Source organism: Saimiri boliviensis, chromosome 13, assembly GCF_048565385.1.
Source record: "Saimiri boliviensis isolate mSaiBol1 chromosome 13, mSaiBol1.pri, whole genome shotgun sequence".
NCBI lineage: Eukaryota > Metazoa > Chordata > Mammalia > Primates > Cebidae > Saimiri > Saimiri boliviensis.
The window spans coordinates 68,689,452-68,714,259 of record NC_133461.1 but is presented as its reverse complement, the minus strand read 5'-3'; the positions used below and the strand labels follow the sequence as shown (position 1 = coordinate 68,714,259).

Sequence of the window (24,808 nt, the reverse complement as noted above, 5' to 3'; positions counted from 1 at the left end):
AATTTTTTTAAAAAAAGATGGTGAAAGTAATGCCAAAGTCTATTATGTTCAGAGGTCTTGGGCAGAAGAAATCTCACCTTCCTTGAATTAAGTTCCACTGCTCCCTGAGGGGATGAGCCTCTTATCCCTGGGAGGATGCAGAATTAAGCAAAGAAATACTAAAGAGAGGCCAGACGCAGTGGCTCATGCCTGTAATGCCAGCACTTTGGGAGGCTGAGGCGGCGTGGATCACTTGAGTTCGGGAGTTCGAGACCAGTCTGACCAACATGGAAAAACCCCATCTCTACTAAAAATACAAAATTAGCCAGGTGGGGTGGCGCATGCCTATAATTTCAGATACTGGGAAGGCTGAGGAAGGAGAATCACTTGAACCTGGGAGAAGGTGCGTTCGGTGAGCCAAGATCGTGCCATTGCACTCCAGCCTGGGCAACAAGAGCAAAACTCCATCTCAAAAAACAACAAAACAAAGCAAAATACTGAAGAGACTCAAACTCATAAGCTTAATATTTCCATGTTAAGGAGTGATCTCTATATAGTTGGCAGGTTCTAAGGAGTTCTTACAGATGTTTTATAATTCAAATTAAGATGTGTAATTGAATTTGTGGGGGGTTTTGCTTTTGTTGTTTTAGAGACAAGGTCTCATTCTGTCCCCAAGGCTGGAGTGCAGAGGCTGCAGCTCACTACAGCATCTGACTCCTGGGCCCAACCAATCCTCCTACTTCAGCCCTCCGAGTAGCTGGCACTACAAGCATGCACCACCCTCCACCTCAAGTAATTAAGCTATTTGTAGAGACAAGGTCACCAGCTCCTGGACTCAAGTGACCCTCCCCCTCAGCTCCCAAAGTGCTGGGATCAGGCCTGAGCCACCGCGTCTGGCCAAATTTGTGATTTTAAGATGAAATTTTACTAAAATATTTAAATTAAATTAAATGTTAAAACATTTCATCGAGGCCAGATGTGGTGACTCATGTTTGTAATCCCAAGACTTTGGGAGCTCCAGGCGGGCAGATCACCTTAGGTCAGGAGTTCGAGATCAAACTGACCAACATGGCAAAATCTCATGTCTACTAAAAATAAAAAAATAAAAATAAATTAGCCAGGCATGGTGGCGCACGCTTATAATCCCAACTACTCCGGAGGCTGAGGCAGAAGAATCACTTGAGCCCTGAAGTGGAGGTTGCAGTGAGACGAGATTGTGCCTCTGCACTCCAGCCTGGGGAACAGAGTACGACTCTGTCTCAAAATAAAAGAAACTAGCATTTAAATGTCCTTAAGTTTATCATATTAATGCATTTGATTTGTATCTATGAATATTTTTAAAACATTTTTGGCCTGGTGCAGTGGCTCACGCCTATAATTTCAGCACTTTGGGAGGCCAAGGCCGGAGAATTGCTGGAGCTTGGGAGTTAGAAACCAGCCTGGGTGACATGTCTCGATTTATATTTTTAAAAATTAATAATTTAAAATTTGGAAACATTTTGTCTAAGTCAAGTGTCTGAAGTGCTTAAAATCAATTATTAAATATATAAAAGCAATTTATGTTAAAGCACATGTAATAATATTTGCAAATAATCAAATTATAAAAATCACTACCAAAAGTGATTGTTAAAAAAATTTTTTTGGCCGGGCGAGGTGGCTCACACCTGTAATATCAGCACTTTGGGAGGCCAAGGCCAGCAGATCACAAGGTCAGGAGATCGAAACCATCCTGGCCAACATGGTGAAACCCTGTCTCTACTAAAAATACAAAAATTATGTGGGCGTGGTGGCTACTTGGGAGGCTGAGGCACAAGAATTGCTTGAACCTGGGAGGCAGAGCTTGCAGTGAGCTGAGATTTCACCACTGCACTCCAGCCTGGGCAGCAGAGTGAGATTCTGCCTCAAAAAAAAATATATATTTTTTTGAGACAAGGTTTGACTCTGCCACTCAGGGTGGAGGGCAGTGGACTCACTGCAGCTTTGAACTTCCTGGGGTTAGGTAATCCTTCTGCCCAGCCTCCCAAGTAGCTGGGACTACAGGTGGACACCACCACACCCAGCTAATTTTTGTACTTTTTTGTAGAGATGGGTTTTCACTATGTTGACCAGGCTGGTCTTGAACACCTGGGCTCAAGCAAAACACCCACCTTGGCCTCCCAAAATGCTGGGATTACAGGCATGAGCCACCATGCCCAGCTAATTGTTAAAATTTGCTAACAAGAATACGGGCCGGGCGCGGTGGCTCAAGCCTGTAATCCCAGCACTTTGGGAGGCCGAGGCGGGTGGATCACAAGGTCGACAGATCGAGACCATCCTGGTCAACATGGTGAAACCCCGTCTCTACTAAAAATACAAAAATTAGCTGGGCATGGTGGCGCGTGCCTGTAAACCCAGCTACTCAGGAGGCTGAGGCAGGAGAATTGCCTGAACCCAGGAGGCGGAGGTTGCGGTGAGCCGAGATCGCGCCATTGCACTCCAGCCTGGGTAACAAGAGCGAAACTCCGTCTCAAAAAAAAAAAAAAAAAAAAAAAGAATACGAATTAAGTCGAACTAAAAACTTTTAAAATCAAATATTAATTTTTAAGACCAAGACATCTTCGAATAATTTTTCCTCTGCACAAAAGAAAACATCCTCAAGGATACTGAAAAATGTATTGACTCCTACAACTCTCCCAAGTGTATTTCTCTGAGAGTGGTGGTAATAGGGGGACCATCACTGAGGCAGAGAAGTGAGTATGTTTTATTTCTCTTTATAGGAGAGTTCTACTGAAGTTGTTAATAAAGTTAACTTCTGAAGTCAGTTTTACTTTTTCCATATTTGGAAAAAATAACTTCCGTGTGTTGATGAGTGTCATTCTCATGTCATCTACATTTCAGAGCTGAATTCACCTTTTGTTTGGCTATTTGCAATGATTCCTAACATTTCTAACAAACGGCATATGTAAACCCTAAGGTGGCTCACATTTTAGGCGGCTTATTTCATGTGTGCAGTTTTATATTAACATTAACTTTGTGTTCCAATAAAAACGTTTTGCTTACAATGAGGGCCTGTTTCCTAGCATTCTGAATAGTTTTGTGATGAAGGGCGAAGACTTTTGGGAAAAGTGCAAAAAGAGAAAGAAAGAACAGTCCCTATATCTCAGGAGAATGAACAAAGAGATGCATTCTGAGGCAACAGTGCTAAGGTTAGGCCAGAGAGGTGTCAGCATCCTCCCAGCAGAAAGTGCAGTACCAGAGCTATGAAGAGTGTGAGGGGAGAGAGTACTAACCCATGCTAAGTCCACAGGCTGCCGACCTGAAGGGCCTCCCAAACTACCCTGGGGAAAGCTGTAAATGTGTTGCTAGGCTTCCTGATTTAGGTAGGCCCAAAAAGAACACATTGCAAGCACATAGAAAGTAACCATCTACTCACTAGGCGTGGTAGCTTACACCCAGTACTTTGGGAGACCAAGATGGAAGGACCCCTTGAAGCCAGCAGTTTGAAACCAGCTTGGTCAACATAGTGAGATCCATCTGTCCAAAAGAAAAGAAAAAGAAAGTAAGTAACCTGGAAGGATTCTGAAATTCCCCTAGCAGGATGTTCAGAAAATTTAGACAGAAAGCCCAGCTGGGTCAAAGACTTTATATCTCCTTATGGTTCACTTTGCTGGAGTAGCAACTCAGTATCGCTGGTATTTGTGCCACAATTACTTTAAAGGTATGTAAAATTAATATCCATTCTCCACGCCATGCATACAAATTATGCAAACATTAGCAGGTGATTAGAAATATTCATTTTTGGTCGGGCACAGTGGCTCAAGCCTGTAATCCCAGCACTTTGGGAGGCCGAGGCGGGTGGATCACGAGGTCAAGAGATAGAGACCATCCTGGTCAACATGGTGAAACGCCGTCTCTACTAAAAATACAAAAAAAATCAACTGGGCATGGTGGTGCGTGCCTGTGATCCCAACTACTCAGGAGGCTGAGGCAGGAGAATTGCCTGAACCCAGGAGGTGGAGGTTGCAGTGAGCCGAGATCGTGCCATTGCCCTCCAGCCTGGGTAACAAGAGCGAAACTCCATCTCAAAAAAAAAAAAAAGAAATATTCATTTTTAGCCAATTTGAAAAATTAAAAGATCAAAGACATTGCCAAACAGGTAGATTGAGCCTAATATGCCTTAAATGAATCAAGATAACTCAAATGAGAAAGACAAGAAAATACAAATAGTAGATGATCCATTTAGTTAGCAATGATTTACTGTTTAAACAAAAATATTGTTTTGGATCAACTTGTTCTCAACTAAATTATTTTGGATCCAGTGATCTGCCACATTAAATGCAAATGAGGAAGGCATACAAGGCAATGATCTAGGATAGGATCAGATTTTCCAACAGCATAACATAAACCTTGTCCCAAGGCTCATGGGACATTCAGTGGGTGGATTTAATGTGGAGGGGTGGGGGGCAGTGCCAGAGGAGGGATAAAACGTCAGTGCTGCCGGCATTTGCCTAGTCCTTCCACACCCTCTAATCATGATCTGCAGGCTCTTTGCAGCCTGAGAGAGCTTTTGACTGATAACATTGTGGCTCTGATAATCCTATGACATTACTACCTCCTCATTGCTCCGGGAAACTTTGCCTCTTTATCAAATTCCAAGCTTCTCCATAGAGAAGGCTGTACCAGGAACAGGAAGATGCGTGCAGTACTCCTAACAGCAGTAGCAGAAATGAGTCAAAGCTTTCTTGCCTTCTAAGAACACCAAAAATTAAATTTATTTAAGAATAAATAACCGGGACTGCCAGGAAGGAGAAGAGGGCATAAAGACTCATTTTAGAAATACAATTTATCAGGCAAACTGCACACTGTACCCTCTTGTAATGTCTCAGGATGTTGCAGAAGAATGGAACATTAATATATTATGCTGAAATTTTGATTGGTCTCAGCGGCTTATGCCTGTAATCCCAGCACTTTGGGAGGCAGAGGCAGGCAGATCACCTGAGATCAGGTGTTCGAGATCAGCCCAGCCAACAAGGTGAAAGCCATCTCTACTAAAAATGCAAAAATTAGCAGGCGTGGTAGCGTGTGCCTCTAGTCTCAGTTACTTGGGAGGCTGAGGCAGGAAAATCGCTTGAACCTGGGGGGCAGAGGTTGCACTGAGCTGAGATCACACCTTTGCATTCCAGCCTGGGCAACAGAGGGAAACTGAGTCTCAAAATATATATATACACATATGTGTGTGTATTTATTTATAATTATTATATTAAAATATATAACATATTTTTATATCATATAATATATTGTATAATACACAATTTACTATGTATTATATATGTTTATAATTTTTGGTTTTTGTTTTTAATTTAAATTTCTTTCTTTCTTTTTTCTTTAATTATACTTTAAGCTCTGGGGTACATGTGCACAGCCCGCAGGGTTGTTGCATAGGTACACACATGCCACAGTGGTTTACAGTCTCTGTCCCCCACCTCACCTACATCAGGCATTTCTCCCAGTGTTTTCCCTCCCCAGCATCCCTGCCCCCCACTATCCCTCCCTTAGCCTCCCACTCCCCAACCTACCCCAGTGTGTGATGTTCCCCTCCCTATGCCCACGTGTTCACATTGTTCAACACCCGCCTATGAGTGAGAACATGCAAAAATATGAAATACTTCATGAATTTGTGTGGCATCCTTGCACAGGGGCCATGCTAATCTTCTCTGTATCGTTCCAATTTTAGTATATGTGCTGCTGAAAGGAGCACTTGTTTCTTTAAATTTTTTTTTAATTAATGATTTTTTTTTTGAGTCTCACTCTGTTGTCCAGGCTTGAGTGAGACTCATTGCAACTTCTCATTGAGTTGAGAAGCTCATTGCAACTTCTGCCCCCTGGGTTCAAGCGTTTTTCCTGCCTCAGCCTTGTTGAAAATGAAAAGTCAGTGTTGCAAAGAAAACAAGCACTCAAGCAAATAATTTCTCAGCAAGGCAAATTTACATCTGCAGAAGGGTGCTCCTTGCAGGTCTGGTCACCATGAGAGCACACTGAACAAAAGGAGAGTAGGGGTTTTTATTCCTAATGCAACTTCTGCCTCTGCGTCCTTTTCCATTGGCTAGAGTTGGACCACACACTCTAAACTAGTCCCAGTTGGCTGAACATTTAAACTTTCTTAGATAAGGTAGGCACATGATGGGGGCGAAGGGAGAAGAAGGGTTGACTGTGGAGGACTAGAGAGTTAGTCTGTTCCCAAATAAGAAAAAGAATGTGAACTGGGACTGTGGCATGTCTAGGCATATTTAGACAGGTTAAAGCATAGCAAAATCAAAAAGAAGAAAAAATGGGGGGTGGTACTTGGAATTAAAGAATAAAGAACAGGGAGACTGCTTGCTTGCTAAGCTATTTGAAGAGGAACCTAACTATATCTCACAGCCTCTCAAGTAGCTGGGATTACAGGCATCTGCCACCACATGCAGCTAATTTTTGTATTTTTAGTAGAGACAGGGTTTCATCATCTTGCCCAGGCTGGTCTTGAACTCCTGACCTGGTGATCTACCCACCTCAGCTTCCCAAAGTGCTTGCATTACAGGCATGAGACACTGTGCCCAACTGTATAATATTTAATGTATAATATTTATAGATAATATATAAAATACATATTATATATTTATACACATATATAAATATAATCCTGAAATTTTAATATTTTTTAAGATGGAGTCTTGTTCTGTCACCCAGGCTGGAGTGCAGTGGTGTGATGATCTCAGCTCACTGCAACCTCTGCCTCCTCAGTTCAAGCAATTTTCCTGTGTCACACTCCTGGGTAGCTGGGATTACAGGTGATGGCCACCACACCCAGCTGTTTTTTGTTTTTGTTTTTTTTGTTTTTTGTTTTTTGTTTTTTATTAGAGATGAGGTTTCACCATACTGGCCAGGCTGATCTCGTCTCAAGACAGGCTGATCTGCCTGTCTTGGCCTCCCAAAGTGCTGAGTCTATAGGTGTGAGCCACTGTGCCTGGCTGATTCATTGGAATGTCTTTACTTCTTAGTACATTTATTCTTCTTAGATGGTGCAAAGAGTGATATAAATGAAATATAGATCCAGCTTAAATAAACTCAGAAAGCAAAAATGCTAGAAGTCTCTTCTTTTTCCAGGCTCTGAGTCCCATCCCCAGTTCTCATCCAGTGGCACCCCCATTGCTGAGAAGCTTTCCAGGCTCTGTGGCTGGGCCCTCTGGTAACAACCCCTTGCAGACACAACCCCTTCAGGAGACACACACACACACACACACACACACACACACACACTCAGCCTCTTCATGGAAAGCTCTTCCTCTTCCAGCTCTGAATGGAACCTAGCTCTCTCCATAGCAGTCTCTGGAAACTCTTCAGCATCCCCAGGGCCAGGGGTGCATGATGATAGAGCAGGGTGGCGAGCAGAGGGTAATGATGGCCCCCACTCACCTGGCTCCGTCTTCATGCCGCAGCCCCAGCTCCCCTAAGGCCTCTTCCATTCAGCAATTCCACTGCCTATGGTGTTAACTTCAAAGCTACCAGGCCTGTGTCTCAGTGAGATAGAATGGGAATGGGACGTGGCTCCTACTTCATGGTTTTTTGTTTTCTTTTTTTGTTGTTGTTTTGTTTTTGAGATGGAGTTTTACTATTGTTGCCCAGGTTGGAGTGCAATGGTGCAATCTTGGCTCACTGCCATCGCCACCTCCCAGGTTCAAGTGATTTCCTGCCTCAGTCTCCCAAGTGGCTGGGATTACAGGCATGTGCCACAACACTCAGCTAATTGTGTGTGTGTGTGTGTGTGGTTTTCTTTCTTTCTTTTTTTTTTTTTTTGAGACTGAGTTTCGCTCGTTACCCAGGCTGGAGTGCAATGGCACAATCTCGGCTCACCGCAACCTTCGCCTCCTGGGTTCAGGCAATTCTCCTGCCTCAGCCTGCTTAGTAGCTGGGATTACAGGCACGTGCCACCATGCCCAGCTAATTTTTTGTATTTTTAGTAGAGATGGGATTTCACCATGTTGACCAGGATGGTCTCAATCTCTTGATCTCGTGATCCACCCGCCTCGGCCTCTCAAAGTGCTGGGATTACAGGCGTGAGCCACCACGGCCAGCAATTTTGTGTTTTTAGTAGAAATGGGGTTTCACCACGTTTGTCAGGCTTATCTCGAACTCCTGACTTCAGGTGATCCACCCACCTCAGCCTCCCAAAGTGCTGGGATTACAGGTGTGAGCCACTGCACCTGTCCCCTACTTCATATTTAACATCCCTTGTACTTGAAAAATTCTAGGAACTGACCTTATGAAACCTAAATATCAAACCAGGTGTCCAGTGTGCTACTTCAGGAAGGAATGCTGAACAATTGATTTGGGTCTCATTGCTGCTGGCCAGGCCACCAGGGGACCCTTGATGCCAGAGAACCATTGCAGCTAGATATGCTGATCTGCATCCCGGCCCCTCAGTGCTCGGCCCTGCTCCTGATATCAGTGCCCACACTTTGCTTAATAAAAAACCTTTTTTTGGCTGGGATGATAGGCATGAGCCACCGCGCCCGACCACTATTTGCATTTTCAACAACACTTCATTTGGAGGATTATTTCTCCCTGAAATTCTCTTGTTTGTTTGTTTCGGGATATCAGTCTGTACTGGTATTCTTTGCACATCTTTAGCTACTGCTTTTCCAGTCTTCTGGGAAATGCATGGTTCTTCACCCTGGCCCTTTTTGGTCCAGGCCCACTTTCTTTACCATGTAGTGTGTACTGACCAAGTGCCATGTGTTCACAGATGGATCGCAGACACTAAAGCACTGTCCCTGTCCTCAGGGGAAATTTAAGGGAAATTGCAGTCCAGAGAGAAGTAGAATGTAAGGGAATCACTGAAAAACAGTGTGACACACAAAACAAAAGAAGCCTTTGTTTAGTCCAGAAGTCATGCAAAAGACAGGGTGGACTCTCCCGAGAGCTGGAGCAAAGTCTGGGAAGTCTTCAGGAGGGAAGTAAGGATAAAAATGGCCTTCACAAACAGAGAAGAACAGAAAAACTATTTCGGGCAGAGGAAACATTCCCAGGGCAATGGCAAAAAGGTAGACAGAAGTAGATTCACACAAATAGAATTCTGAGCAATTTGCAAATAGCATATTCCTCTATTTCCATGCTTCTCAACCAGGGCAATTTTGCCCCACCCAGCAATATTTGGCTATGTCTGGAGACATTTTTCATTATCGCAAGCTTCGGGGAGCTAACACCTAGTAAGTTGGAGGCCAGGGAGGCATTTAAACACCTCACAATTCACAAGACCTCTTCTCACACAAGGAATTATCCAACCAAAACGTGAATAGCGCTTCCATTGAGAAGTCATGTTCTATTTTCACTCCAGTCTGAGGAGTCCAGCTCCAGGCCAAATTCTATGTGTGATTTTTCAGACCTGACAATAGGTGGTTACAAAGGTATTTACCTGGCAGGTCTCTGAGGGCTGAGGAACTGCACTGGCCATCCTAGCCTTGCTGCATAGCTGGTGCATTGGAGTTGTACAAGGGAGTTGCAAAGACTCAGAAGCCATCCCCACCCCCACCCCCAAGCTGGGTTCTTAGACACATCTGCAGGCCTAGCCCAGGCACCTCCATTTTGAGGTGAGGGGAGGTGTCTCAGGTGGGACCATCTTTTTTTCTTTTATAGAAATATAAAGTTATATTTATGTGTGTGTGTGTGTGTGTGTGTGTGTGTGTGTGTGTGTATATACCTATATATGGAGAGAGAGAGAGAGAGAGAGAGAGAGAGAGAGAGACAAAGTCTCACTCTGTCACTGAGGCTGGAGTGCAGTGGCACTCTCTCAGCTCACTGCAAACTCTGCCTTCTGGGTTCAAGTTATTCTCCTGCCTCAGCTTCCTGAGTAGTTGGGATTACACACGCCCCACCATGCCCGGCTAATTTTGTATTTTCAGTAGAGATCAGGTGTCGCTATGTTGGCCAGGCTGGTCTTGAACTCCTGACCTCAGGCAATCCACCAGCCTCAGCCTCCCAAAGTGCTGGGATTACAGGTGTGAGCCACCACCCTAGACTTCTTTTTTTAATTTTTAATTTTTAGAGATGGAGTCCTGTTGCCCAGGCTGGAGTGCAGTGCTGTGATCTCAGCTCACTGCAACCTCTGCCTCCCAGATTCAAATGATTCTCCTGCCTCAGCCTCCTGAATAGCTGGGACTACAGGCACCCGCCACCGCATGGTGGCTCGTGCCTGTAATCCCAGCACTTTGGGATGCTGAGGTGGGCAGATCACGAGGTCAAGAGATTGAAACCATCCTGGCCAACATGGTGAAAACCTGTCTCTACTAAAAATAACAAAAATTAGTCGGGCGTGCCGACGGGCGCCTGTAGTCCCAGCTACTCCCAAGAGCCTGAGGCAGGAGAATCACTTAAACCCGGGAGGCAGAGAGTGCAGTGAGCCAGGATCACGCCACTACACTACAGCCTGAGTGACAGAATGAGACTCCCTATGTATATATGTGTATACATGTATGTATATGTGTATACACCTATAGGTACTTGTATGTATGTGCATACATGTATGTATGTGCATACATGTATGTGTGTACATGTTGTATGTGTGTACCTGTGGGTATGTGTATATATGTTTTATTTGTGTACATGCATGTGTATGCATGCACATATGCATGTGTATGCATGTATGTACATACATGTATGTATGTGTGTGCATGTGTGCACACGTACATGCATATATATGTAAATACATATGTACGTGTACACCTGCATGTTTGCGCATGTATGAGTACACATGCATGTATGCGTGCACACGTATGTGTATACACATATGTATATGCAAGTATTCATGTGTATACATGTACTTGTATTCATGCATGCATGCATGTGCAAACATGCCTGTATGTGTACATGTGTGTATATGTGTGTGTATGTATGTTTATGTGTATATATGTATGTATATGCATGTGTATGGTGTGTGCATGTATATATGTGTGTACATGTATAGATGTAAGTGTATGCATATGCATGTATGGATGTGTATGCATGTATGTGTATGTGCATACCTGTATGTGTATGCATGTATATATGTGTGTATCATGTATGTATAAGTGTGTGTGCATACATGTATACATGCATGTATAGATGTGTATGTGTATACATGTATGCCTGTATATATGTATATGCGTATGCATGTATACATACCTGCATGCATATGTTGTGTGCACATGTATGTGTATATTTATATGTGTATGTATACGTGTGTGTGCATACGTGTGTATGTGTGTATGTGTATACATGCATGTATGGGCATACATGTATGGGCATACATGTGTGTGCATGCATGAGCATACATGTGCACATGTGTATGCACAGGTATGTGTGCACTTGTGTGTACCTCTATTTGTGTACATGTGTGTGCATGTGTGTCTACACATGCATGTGTATGCATGTATGCGGGTGTATGTACATGTATGTGTACACATACATGTACACGCCTGTGTGTGTGGGAATGTATATGTATGTATGTGTATGTATGTGCAGGCATGTATATATACACACATATGTATACACCTATTTATAGAGAGAGGCGGGGTTATATAATTTTAGACAGGCTGATCTTGAACTCCTGACCTGTTCCACCTGCCTCAGCCTCACAAAGTGCTGGGACTACAAGCATGAGCCATGGCACCCAGCTGAGACCACCTTCTCTGGGGTGCCTTGAATACATTTTCGCCACAGGGACTTTTGTGCTCCTAGCCCTTCTCCACTCCCTTCCCCCACCCCCTGGCAGCTCAACTGGCTCTGACTTAGCTCTAGGCAGAGTTACATTATGCAATTATTTGGTTTTCTTTGTCTTTGAATCTAGTAGGCACTTCATGATTTTAGAATGGAATGAATGAGAACATGGTTTAATTTTCCAGGTGACAAACTTAGTCATTAACAGGACAATAGAATAAGGCTTTAAGAAATTTTGTGGGCCGGGCGCGGTGGCTCAAGCCTGTAATCCCAGCACTTTGGGAGGCTGAGGCGGGTGGATCACGAGGTCAAGAGATCGAGACCATCCTGGTCAACATGGTGAAACCCCGTCTCTACTAAAAATACAAAAAGTTAGCTGGGCATGGTGGCGCGTGCCTGTAATCCCAGCTACTCGGGAGGCTGAGGCAGGAGAATCGCCTGAACCCAGGAGGCAGAGGTTGCGGTGAGCCGAGATCGCGCCATTGCACTCCAGCCTGGGTAACAAGAGCAAAAAAAAAAACTCCGTCTCAAAAAAAAAAAAAAAAAAGAAATTTTGTGGACAGCTTGGCAAAGGAAAATGTCATTTGGGCAAATGTAAAATCCTCCGCTTAGGCCTACTAAAACAGTAACTGTAGAGGTGTGGAATGCAGCATATGGAAGTGTTAGGATTCCCTGATATTTAGGAGTATGTGTGAGGCAGGAAAACAGGGTCTGGAAGCAGGGAACATAAGGCCCATTCATACTTCAGCTATCACAGGAAATACCCTCTCCACAGTAAATGATTTTGCAACTTTACTTCATTCTCTTCGTTTACACAGGGCATACCCCAAGTAACCAGTAGAACCCTCTAGAGGGTATTTAAACTCCCAAAAATTCTGTAACAGGACCCTCGGGCCCCTATGCTTGGGCCCGCTCCCGCACTGTGGAGTGTACTTTCATTTTCAATAAATCCCTTTATGCTTTCCTTGCTTGTGCGTTTTGTCCAATTCTTTGCTCAAGATGCCGGGAACCTGGACACCCTCCAGCGTAACATGTAGAACATAGTCCCATTGGATCTGGCTGAGCAGGCCATCCCAGAAGTTTCATGTTCAGTTTAGGTGTTCTCTGAAAAATTATTTGTTTAGCTATGTGATTGAAATATATCTAAATATTTAATTAAATATGCACATAGAGAAAAGAAAAAACTCAAGAGGCCACACAGTGAAAATGCTCCCTTCCACCTCTGTCCACTGTCTACCATTTACCATTTTCCCTCCCAGAGGCAATTACTATTTATTCACCATTTTCTTTTCTTTTTTTTTGAGACAGTATCTCACTCTGTCACCCAAGCTAGAGTGCAGTGGCACAGTCTTGGCTCATTGCAACTTCTGCCTCCCAGGGTCAAGCGATTCTCATACTTCAGCCTCCCAAATAGCTGGAATTAGAGGTGTGAGCCACCACTCCTGGCCCTATTCACCATTCTTTTTTTTTTTTTTTGCTTTTGAGATACAGTTTTACTCTGCTGTTTAGGCTGGAGTGCATTGGCATGGTCTGGGCTCACTGCAACCTCCACCTACTGGGTTCAAGCAATTCCCCTGCCTCAGCCTCCTAAGTAGCTGGGATTACAGGCGCCCACCACCATCCCCAGCTAATTTTTGTATTTTTAGTAGAGACAGGATTTTACCATGTTGACTAGGCGGGTCTCGAACTCCTTACCTCAGGTGATCCACCCGCCTTGGCCTCTCAAAGTGCTGGGATTACAGGCGTGAGCCACCGCGCTTGGCCTTCACCATTTTTTAGAAGGGCCATTGACCACAGGGAATCTGTTCAAGGAAACAAATGAGTGAATTAGGATGCTTATGATGGAGAAAGCAAGAAACAGCAGCAGAAAGCAAGATGATGTGAAGATTTCTCAGGAAGAAGGGCCCGAACAGAGCTGCATTTGCTACAACTCTCACAGAACAGAAGCTTCCAGGCCACACACTGACATGGGCCTCTTCTGAGCCTTCAACCTAATTTTGTGTTCATAATTGTTATTCTTCTTCCCGAAAAAGGGCTTTCCAAGTTCAACAAGGTTAGCCTACTAACCAGTTTTGGGTCCACCCTAGAGCCAGAATGAGTCTGCATGACTCCATAACGCCTTAGGAGAAAACAAAGACTAATAATTGAAACTTACAGCAAGGCAGAACATTGCTCAAGATCTGGAAATTCTCCCAGTCAGCTCTATTAAAAATTGGGATGGGCTGCAGAAAACCCGTGAGCATGTCACTGGAAGTCTTCAAGTAGGAACAGAATGATCGCCTGCAGGATGTTGTAAGAGGAGCTGATGATCTCTTCCAACTCCAGGAATCTGAATCTCTAAGATAAGCTGTAAAGTGTCTAGAAATCATTTTTAGCTGTGCATTATAGCAGGTACCCCAGTGTATCAGTTTGTTAGCATTGTTTAAATTGCTATAGTACTATAAAGTTACACAAATATATATTCAAAAGTATTCAATATTTCAGAATGAACTTTTGTCAGTCACCATTAGGAGGTTACTGAATTTAATTGGCAATACACTCCTAACTGCCTACTCCTCTAGCTACGCTCTTGGATACTGGATTCCTTGTTCAAAAATAGCCTAGGTTGTGTGTGGCTACTCATGCCTGTAGTCTCAGCACTTTGGGAAGCTAAAGCAGGTGGATTGCTTTAGCCCAAGAGTTCTAGACCAGCCTGGGGAACATGATGAAACCCCCTCTCTACTAAAAATACAAAAAAAAAAAAAAATGAGCTGGACATGGTGGCATGCACCTGTAGTTCCAGCTACTCGGGAGGCTGAGGTGTAAGGATCACCTGAACTGAGGAGGTGGAGGCTGCAGTGAGCTGTGATCATGCCACTGCACTCCAGCCTAGCTGACAGAATGAGATTGAGACTGTCGAAGGAAAGAAAGAAAGAAGAAAGAAAAAGAAAGAAAGAAAGAGAAAGGAAGGAAGGAAGGAAGGAAAGAAGGAAAGAAAGAAAGAAAAGAAAGAAAGATGGAAAGAAAGAACCCAGAAGCTTCATCCCAACAGCTCTGTCATCATCGTTGCTACCGTGACAGTTAAGCGCAGCAGCCACTTGGTCCTTCAGTGCACATCAGACACATCATCACAGTGAACCATTGATGACAGTTTGACTAATAGTGATGGCCCCATGTGCTGTAGATTACTAATATTCAGTTTCCTACCAGAAAGGAGGTCAGCACTATCATCAAGGTCAAAGATACCTCCATGCCAATCCCGTAATCTAATCTATGAGAGTCTGTTTTCTTGGACCTCATACCCAGTGTGACATCAGTCATGGTCCAGTCAAGAAAACAGAAACAACCTTAGCATTTCAACAGAGAGAATTTAATATAAGAAATTTGTGAATCAGGTGGGGCACGGTGGCTCACCCCTGTGTAATCCCAGCACTTTGGGAGGCTGAGGCGAGTGGATCACCTGAGGTTAGAGTTCAAGACCAGCCTGGCCAACATGATGAAACCCCATCTCTACTAAAAATACAAAAATTAGCTGGGTGTGGGGTCATGCGCGTGTAGTCCCAGCTACTTGGGAGGCTGAGACAGGAGAATCGCTTGAACTCAGGAGGCAGAGGTTGCAGTGAGCTGGTATCACACCATTGCACTCCAGCCTCCAGAGTGAGGCTCCATCTCAAAAGAAAAAACAATTAGCCAGGCACGGTGCTGGGCGCCTGTAATCCCAGCTACTCAAGAGGCTGAGGCAGGAGAATTGCTTGAACCTGGAAGATGGAGGTTGCAGTGAGCCAAGATTGTGCCACTGCACTCCAGCCCGGGAGACAGAGTGAGACTCTGTCCAAAAAATAAAAAAAAAGAAAGAAAAGAAAAAGAAATTGGTGGCCGGGTGCAGTGGCTCACGCCTGTAATCCTAGCAATTTGGGAGGTCAAGGTGGGCAAATCATGAGGTCAGGAGTTTGAAACCAGCCTGGCCAATATAGTGAAACTCTGTCTCTACTAAAAATACAAAACAAATTAGCTGGGCGTAGTGGCAGGTGCCTGTAATCCCAGCTACTAGGGAGGCTAAGGCAGGAGAATCGCTTGAACCCAGGAGGCAGAGGTTGCAGTGAGCCAAGATCTCACCATTGCATTCCAGCCCCGGCGACAGAGTGAGACTCCATCTGCACCAAAACCAACAAAAAGAAATTGGTGATGGAGACTGCGTCCACCTCGCAAGCACAGAGCCTCACCCTTGCTGTTCCGTTACCCGTCCACACCCGCCACCGGCTTGCCATGGATGATGATATCGCTGCACTCGTTGTTGACAATGGCTCCAGCATGTGCAAGGCCGGCTTTGCGGGTGTTGATGCTCCCCGGGTCGTCTTCCCCTCCATCGTGGGGCACCCCAGGCACCAGAGCATGATGGTGGGCATAGGTCAGAAGGACTCCTATGTGGGTGATGAGGCCCAGAGCAAGAGAGGCATCCTGATCTTGAAGTACCCCATCGAGCACAGCATTGTCACCAACTGGGACAACATGGAGAAGATCTGGCAACACACTTTCTGCAACGAGCTGCGTGTGGCTCCTGAGGAGCACTCTGTGCTGCTTACTGAGGCACCCCTGAACCCCAAGGCCAACCGTGAGAAGATGACCCAGATCATATTTGAGACCTTCAACACCCCAGCCATGTATGTGGCCATCCAGGCCGTGCTTTCTTTGTATCCCTCTGGCCGTACCACTGGCATCATGATGGACTCCAGTGACAGGATCACCCACACTGTGCCCATCTATGAGGGGTATGCCCTCCCCCATGCCATCCTGCATCTGGACCTGGCTGGCCTGGACCTGGCTGGCCAGGACCTGACTGATTACCTCATGAAGATCCTCACCGGGCGCGGCTATAGCTTCATCACCACGGCTGAGCGGGAAATCGTGCGTGACATCAAGGAGAAGCTGTGCTACGTTGCCCTGGACTTCGAGCAGGAGATGGCCACAGCGGTCTCCAGTTCCTCCCTGGAGAAGAACTATGAGCTGCCCGATGGTCAAGTCCTCCACTGGAAACGAGCGGTTCCGCTGCCCTGAGGCGCCCTTCCAGCCATCTTTCCTGGGAATGGAATCTTGTGGCATCCACGAAAACTACCCATAACTCCATCATGAAATGTGACATGGACATCCACAAAGACCTGTATGCCAACACAGTGCTGTCTGACGGTACTACCGTGTACCCTGGCATTGCTGACAGGATGCAGAAGGAGATCACCGCCCTGGCACCCAGCAAGATGAAGATCAAGATCATTGTTCCTCCCGAGCGCAAGTACTCCGTGTGGATCGGTGGATCCATCCTGGCCTCGCTGTCCACCTTCCAGCAGATGTGGATCAGCAAGCAGGAGTACGACGAGTCTGGCCCCTCCATCGTCCACCGCAAATGCCTCTAGGCGGACTGTAACTTAGTTGTGTTACACCCTTTCTTTTTCTTTTTTTTGAGACGGAGTTTCGCTCTTGTTACCCAGGCTGGAGTGCAATGGCACGATCTCGGCTCACCGCAACCTCCGCCTCCTGGGTTCAGGCAATTCTCCTGCCTCAGCCTCCTGAGTAGCTGGGATTACAGGCACGTGCCACCATGCCCAGCTAATTTTTTGTATTTTTTAGTAGAGACGGGGTTTCACCATGTTGACCAGGATGGTCTTGATCTCTTGACCTCATGATCCACCCACCTCGGCCTCCCGAAGTGCTGGGATTACAGGCTTGAGCCACCGTGCCGGCATTACACCCTTTCTTGACAAAACCTAACTTGTGCAAAAACAAGATGAGTTTGGCATGGCTTTATTTGTTGTTTTGTTTTGTTTTGTTTTGTTTCGGCTTGACTCAGGATTTAAAAACTGGGATGGGGAAGGTGACAGCAGTCGGTTGGAGCAAGCGTCCCCCAAAGTTCTACAATGTGGCCGAGGACTTGATTGTGTACATTGTTTTTTTTTTAAGTCATTCCAAATATCGTGAGAAGCATTGTTACAGGAAGTCCCTTGCCCTCCCAAAAGCCACCCCACTTCTCTCTAAGGAGAATAGCCCAGCCCTCTCCCGAGTCCACACGGGAGGTAACAGCATTGCTTTTGTTGTAAATTATGTAATGAAAAAATTTTTTACATTTTGCCTTAATTCTTTTTTTATTTGTTTTTTGTTTGTTTGTTTGTTTTTTTTTTTTTTTTTTTTTTGAGACGGAGTTTCGCTCTTGTTACCCAGGCTGGAGTGCAATGGCGCGATCTCGGCTCACCGCAACCTCCGCCTCCTGGGTTCAGGCAATTCTCCTGCCTCGGCCTCCTGAGTAGCTGAGATTACAGGCACGCGCCACCATGCCCAGCTGATTTTTTGTATTTTTAGTAGAGACGGGGTTTCACCATGTTGACCAGGTTGGTCTCGATCTCTCGACCTCGTGATCCACCCGCCTCGGCCTCCCAAAGTGCTGGGATTACAGGCTTGAGCCACCGCGCCCGGCTATTTGTTTTATTTTAAAAGATTTTAGCCTCTGTGGCTGCCCCTTTTTCGTCCCTTAACTTGAGATGTATGAAGGCTTTTGGTCTCCCTGGGAGTAGATGGAGGCAGCCGGGGCTTACCTGTACACTGACTTGAGACCGGTTGAATAAAGTACACACCTTAAAAAATAAAAGAAAGAAATAAATTGGTGACGCAAATAAAAAGACAAAAACAGAAAACTGAGGCAGCACAGGCCTAAGAGGCAGGAGGCAGTGTGGAGGCCAAAGCAGCTCCACCAAAGACGCTGATCCTCCATGTTGGCTTCTGGTTAACCCCTGTTCCCGGAAGCCTCTGAGATTTCCAGTTTATGTGTTGTTCCTTGTGTTAGAGCAGGTACTTTACCATAAATCTTGCCCTTAGGTCAAACGACCTTGATGTTATCATATTTCAATTGTCTTACACATCTCTTCTGAAGCACGTACACCTTTTCCCAATGGTGTATAAACCATGGGTCTGGGGATGATGGCGCAGGGTCTGCCATCTCGACTCGCAGTCACCAGAGACACAAACCTGGCTTCTGTTCGTAAGTCCCTCTTAAATGTTTCTTTTCCAAGAAACTAGATTTGTCAGCCTCCATTTTATGCCTGGTACCCCAGACTAGAAGGGCTGAGGTGTGGAATCTATCCCCTGGGTTGAATGAACACTGCTTATTTTTGGCCACAGGGTTTTGCTCTAGGGCCCAGGCTGGAGTGCAGTGGCATGTACCCACAAATTTCTGGGCTCAAGCGATCCTTCTACCTCAGCCTCTCGAGTAGCTGAGACGGCAGGCGCATGCTATCACACCCAGCTAAGTATTTTGTTTTAATTTTTTTTTTTCTTTTTTGAGACAGAATCTCACTTTATCGCCCAGGCTGGAGTGCAGTGGCGTGATCTTGGCTCACTACAACCTCCGCCTCCTGGGTTCAAACTTGAAATTTGTGGGTACATGCCACTGCACTCCAGCCTGGGCCTAGGACTTGGATCTCATAATTGAAAGAGAAGTGACCTGTTTCTTTGCCTTAGATTTTTTTTTTTTTTTTTTAAATAAACTCTGAGGCCGGGCGTGGTGGCTCAAGCCTGTAATCCCAGCACTTTGGGAGGCTGAGGCGGGTGGATCATGAGGTCAAGAGACCGAGACCATCCTGGCCAACATGGTGAAACCCCTTCTCTACTAAAAATACAAAAAATTAGCTGGGCATGGTGGCGCGTGCCTGTAATCCCAGCTACTCAGGAGGCTGAGGCAGGAGAATTGCCTGAACCCAGGAGGCGGAGGTTGCGGTGAGCCGAGATCGCGCCATTGCACTCCAGCCTGGGTAACAAGAGCGAAACTCCATCTCAAAAAAAAAAAAAGCTCTCACTCTGTCGTCCAGGCTGGAACTGGAGTTCAACGGAATGACCTTGGCTCACTGCCGCCTCAGCCTCCCCAGTTCAGAGATCCTTCCACTTCAGCCTTCTGAGTAGCTGGGACTACAGGTGCACACCACCATGCCCAGGTAATTATTTAATTTTTGTAGTGATAGGGGTCTGGCTACATTGCCTATGCTGGTCTCAAACTCCTGGGCTCAAGTGATCCTCCCACCTCAGCTTCCAACGTGCTGGAATTACAGGCATGAGCCACCCCGCTGGCGGGGCCTTTTTTTCAGAATGATTATTTTCTTTTCTTTTTTAATTTATTGTCCTAATAGAGACGGGGTTTCATCAGGCTGGTCTTGAACTCCTGACATCGTGATCTACCTGCCTTGGCCTCCCAAAGTGCTGGGATTACAAGCGTGAGCCACTGTGCCTGGCCCAGAATGATTATTTTCTATTGTTGAGATGTAGCTGATGTGAACTGGTTCATCGATAGTTTTGAAATAGCCTGTATTTTTTACTAGAAGCAAATTATATCAGGCCAATTTTTATTTTTCCTTTCTCAAGAAACACAATCAGCTGTCATAAGTGAAAGCAGCCAAAGGGCCCTGAAGAGGTAATACAGATTTTTGGCCACTTTAGCCAATACCATGAGTTTGTTTTTAATGTGTCTAATTTACCTCTACCTTTACCGAATTTTTTTTTTTTTTTTTTTTTTTTTTTTTTAGACAGAGTTTCGCTCTTGTCCAGGCTGGAGTGCAATGGTGCAATCTCAGCTCACCACAACCTCTGCCTCCTGGGTTCAGGCAATTCTCCTGCCTCAGCCTCCTGAGTAGCTGGGATTACAGGCAGGCGCAACCATGCCCAGCTAATTTTTTCTATGTTTAGTAGAGCCGGGGTTTCACTATGTTGACCGGGATGGTCTCGATCTTTTGACCTCATGATCCACCCACCTCGGCCTCCCAAAGTACTGGGATTACAGGCGTGAGCCACCACGCCCGGCCGAATATTTTTTAAAAACCCTCTTGCCCTGCGCTAAGATTTTCAATATGTTTCTCTCCCTTTTCTGAGCTATTAGCCTCTCTCTTCTCTGACATATCCCTATCGTCTTACCAATTTTAATGTGGTGTACTGTATGTGATTATCCCCAACCATTTGATTAAATCATATTGCCTAGCCTATTACATGAATGGGTGCCTAGTTAAATCTTGAAATTCTTCACCTGGGTTGAAATTATATTCCCCTTCTCTTTTACAAATCCTTATATGTCTCATTGGTTGTTGTTCTAGATTCATTTACCAACCACCACACTCTATTAGAAGCCAAAGTTTATGGGGTTAGAACTGGAAAACCGACAAAGCAAAAGTCTTTTAGTACCTCTCATCACATCCTAAGGCAATATGATGCTTCATGTTAAGCAGTGCAATCACAGCAAGTAATAAGACTTTCCGTACCAAACCACACTTCGTTTGTTTTCTTCGACTTTTCTAGTGCTGGGGGTGGCAGGAAGAGACAGGTGGCACAGCATGGCCAGTGCTATATAGCATGGAATGCTTTTAACAGAGAACAAAGTGTTTGTATTACTAAAAGGCAGGAATCTGGGGCACAGTGGGTGTTTAGTAACTGAATTGCTATGAATGATTTTCCATAAATATCTAAATAACATTCCAGCCTTTGCCAGCTTCGTAGCAGGATTAGACAGTAGGAATGCACTGAGTTTGTGCTCGTGGAGGAAGTAAGATTGGAGGAAGGAAGGCAATAGAAATGAGGGCAGAGATGCGGTTTATCTCCTCCCGGAGCAGTAGGCTCTGGGCACAGGAAGCCCCGGGTGGGATGGTAGGTGGGATGACCTCTGTCTACTGGTGACCCAGAAGCACACCTATGCCTTCAGGATGAAGTGTGCTCTACTCCTCACCCAAAGGTTTAGTTTTGAATTACTTGCACATTCAGAAAAATTACATGTATTCTGAACATACAACTCACTGGATTGTCACAAACTATGCAACCAGCACCACGTTAAAAATATACTATTTTATTTTTATTTATTGTTATTATTATTTTGGGGACAGGGTCTGGCTCTGTTGCTCAGGCAGGAATGCAGTGGCGTGGATCTCGGCTTACTGCAACCTCCGCCTCCCACGTTCAAGCGATTCTCCTGCCTCAGCCTCTGGAGAAGCTGGATTACAGGCACAGGCCACCACCCCCAACTAATTTTTATATTTTTAGTAAAGACAGGGTTTCGCCACATTACTCAGGCTGGTCTCGAACTCCTGACCTCAAGTGATTCGCCCGCTTCGGCCTCCCAAAATGCTAGGATTACAGAAGTGAGCCACCGCACCCAGCCAAAAAGATATTATTTGAATAATATGAATGTAACTTGCATGTGTATGAAATGCCCAAGGTGACAGGGTGTTATGAAAATGTCTCCCTTCATTCTATTCACCTGGTCACCCAGGTCTCCTAACTAGAGAAAAAAAACGTTGTCAGTAATTTCATGATCAATGAGTTTTAAACCAAACAGACTTCGTGACATCTCTAAGATCTCGGCTTGGGCTCCGGGGTATGGGTGAGGCTGTAAGGCTCTTTGTGTGAGCTCAGGACGGCACTGGACGAGCGGGCCCTGGCTCCGGCTCCGGCCGCATCATCCCTGAGCCTATCCCGCGGCGCTGGCTCGGGCTGTGCGGGGAAAGCGGGCGAGCCGCAGAGCCCCGGGCTGGGTCCAAGCCGGCAGCTGGCACCACGGGGCCCCGGGTGGGAAGACCGGTGGCGGTGGGGGTGCACAGACCCGGGGAATCTGAGACGAAAGGTTTCTGGGCACTTGGCCGCTAGTGAGGCAGGCTCGAGGCCGATTTCTGGCCCAAGCAGGGCACCGGACCATTGTCAGTCCTGGGAAGGGGGACTGGGAGGAGACCGAGGTGGGTGGCCTTTCCTTGGGGCGGCGTGGAAGGGAGGCAGCACCGCCAGGTCAGGAGTAGAGCTAGGCCTTGGCCGGCTGCCCCTGAGGTGTCTGGCAGTCCCTCCTAGGTCTAGGGCTCTTCCTCTGAGGTCTCGAGATGGTCCTTCGGGTGTGTCTGGGGTCAGCCCCTCTGGAGTATGCGGGCGGCTTCTCGGGAGCCAGACTGCAGCACCGAGCCGAGGCCGGCAGAAGCCGGGGTTGGGGGGCGGCTTTGGTTTGTAGATCTCCGGGAAGAGTGATTTTAAAAATAGCCTGACTGACGTGTAAAGAACCCTGTCAAGTACCGTTTGCTGAGTCATGAATGCCTGTTCAAGTTCAAGCCTGAGAACTGAAGGAAGGGGTGGGTAGAAAAGGACTCTCCAACTCTAAGGCGCCTCTAAGCTGGTAAATACGGCCGGCCTGAAGTGGGGCAAAGGTCGCCAGAGGGAAATACGGGCCCAGGCCGCGAGGCTGGCCTGAGTCTGTGGTTTGTGGTTCCTCTGCTGGAAGCCCAGATACGGCACTTTCACTTTAAAGACAATAAAGAAAACGATTTTAAATGAAAATAATTTTTTCCCCTTAAAGAGTGTACAGTTTTACTTGGCTCACCTTTTGACCTTCCTTCTGTTAATAAAGAACCCAAAAGAATAATCTCTCTGAATTTTTTTTTTTAATTATAATTTTATTTAGTATAGAGGTGAGGTCTCGCTCTGTTGCCCAAGCTAGAGTGCAGTGGCTCAATCATAGCTCACCGTGGGCTCCTGGGCTCAAGCCATCCTCCCTCCTAGGCCTCCCACAGTTCTGGGATTACAGGCATGAGCCATCGCACTGGCTTCTTATGTTTGTCTATTATCCGGTGCCAAAAAAGGGAGCTATTTTAACTCAGCAGCAATGTAGTCAGTTTTGAAGCTGACCATCCAATATATTTATGGACAGTGCAGTCCTGGGCTATGTCATTTTGGGAAATAAAATGGTAACATTGTTTTTCTGATTCTGTGGTTTTTCTTCTAGTTGAGAAGATAAAACTAGCATGTGTAATGTAATACATGACAAAGAAGAATTCTACATGATTAGGAGTTAACTGAAATCAGAAGACAAGTTTTCTAAGACTTGGGAAGGTGGAGAGATCAGTGAGAGAACAAAGGATCGGGTAAATATTCCAAGAAGAGGTGAATCTTACAGTGTAGATCACATTTCTGTCTGGGTGAGGTGGTTCACGCTTGTAATCCTAACACTTTTTTTTGAGTCTCCTCTGTAGCCCAGGCTGGAGTGCAGTGGTGTGATCTCAGCTCACTGTAACCTCTTCCACTGTAACCACTTTGGGAGGCGGAGGTGGGCAGATAGCTTGAGCCCAGGAATTCAACATGGTGAAACTCCTTCTCTACAAAAAAATACAAAATTTAGCTAGGCATGGTGGCACATGCCTGTGGTCCCAGCTACTTAGAAGGCTGAGGTGAGAGGATTGCTTGAGCCCAGGAGGTCGAGGCTGCAGTGAGCCATGATTGTGCCACTGCATTCCAATCTTGGTGAAAGAGTGAGACTGTTTAAAAAAAAATTTCTATGAGTATTTGCTGGGTTACACTAAATGAAACCTCCTTGTTGATAGCTGACTGCTATGTGCATGCACACACATTTATACACACACACACACACACACACACACACACACACACACACACACATTTGGTAGAGACAGGGTCTGTCTATGTTGCCCAGGCTGGTCTCAAACTCCTGGACTCCTTCCTCGGCCTCCCAAGCTGTTGAGATTACAGGCAGAAGCCACTGTGTCCAGTCAATAATTCTTTATATTACATACTCTTTTGGAATACTTGGGTAGCTTCTCTCTCTTTATTGGACCCTGACAAAAGAATCACTTAGTATTAACTCTTTTGTGTTTGGGTAACATCATCATCATTATGTTGGTGAGACTTAAGGAAATTATTACAGGTGATGCAGGACTATTTGCCCCTTAGCTCAGATAGATCTGGGTTCTTGTCTCATGACGAGGAAGAAGTAGGCCCATTAGCACTCAAAGAGTGAGCAAGGTGGGAAGTTTTACTGCGTGATGAAACAACTTTTTTTTTTTTTTTTTTTTTTTTGAGACGGAGTTTCACTCTTGTTACCCAGGCTGGAGTGCAATGGCGCAATCTCGGCTCACTGCAACCTCCGCCTCCTGGGTTCAAGCAATTCTCCTGCCTCAGTCTCCTGAGTAGCTGGGATTACAGGCACGTGCCACCATGCCCAGCTAATTTTTTGTATTTTTAGTAGAGACGGGGTTTCACCATGTTGACCAGGATGGTCTCGATCTCTTGACCTCGTGATCCACCCGCCTCAGCCTCCCAAAGTGCTGAGATTACAGGCTTAAGCCACCGCGCC

General features: G+C 45.7%; 2 protein-coding genes and 1 non-coding gene across 3 annotated transcripts in view; 2 read left to right on the top strand and 1 right to left on the bottom strand.

The window, feature by feature from the left end:
* Window positions 1-5,609: 5,609 nt before the first annotated feature.
* On the bottom strand, window positions 5,610-5,716 carry LOC120361787 (U6 spliceosomal RNA). The gene has a single exon (XR_005577902.1). It is a non-coding gene; the product is annotated as a U6 spliceosomal RNA (small nuclear RNA).
* A 10,217-nt stretch (window positions 5,717-15,933) lies between these two features.
* On the top strand, window positions 15,934-17,104 carry LOC101051680 (actin, cytoplasmic 1-like). The gene is given in 3 exon segments (XM_074384266.1): window positions 15,934-16,691; window positions 16,693-16,774; window positions 16,776-17,104. Coding segments are annotated over 3 exon segments (1,140 nt in total). The 3' UTR covers window positions 17,076-17,104.
* Window positions 17,105-21,273: 4,169 nt separating this feature from the next.
* Window positions 21,274-24,808, top strand: part of LOC141580904 (uncharacterized) — a 47,328-nt gene continuing 43,793 nt past the window's right edge. Inside the window, exons 1-2 of the mRNA XM_074384235.1 lie at window positions 21,274-21,333; window positions 22,096-22,303. Coding sequence (XP_074240336.1) covers window positions 21,274-21,333; window positions 22,096-22,303 — 268 coding nt within the window. The remainder of the gene's footprint in view (window positions 21,334-22,095; window positions 22,304-24,808) is intronic.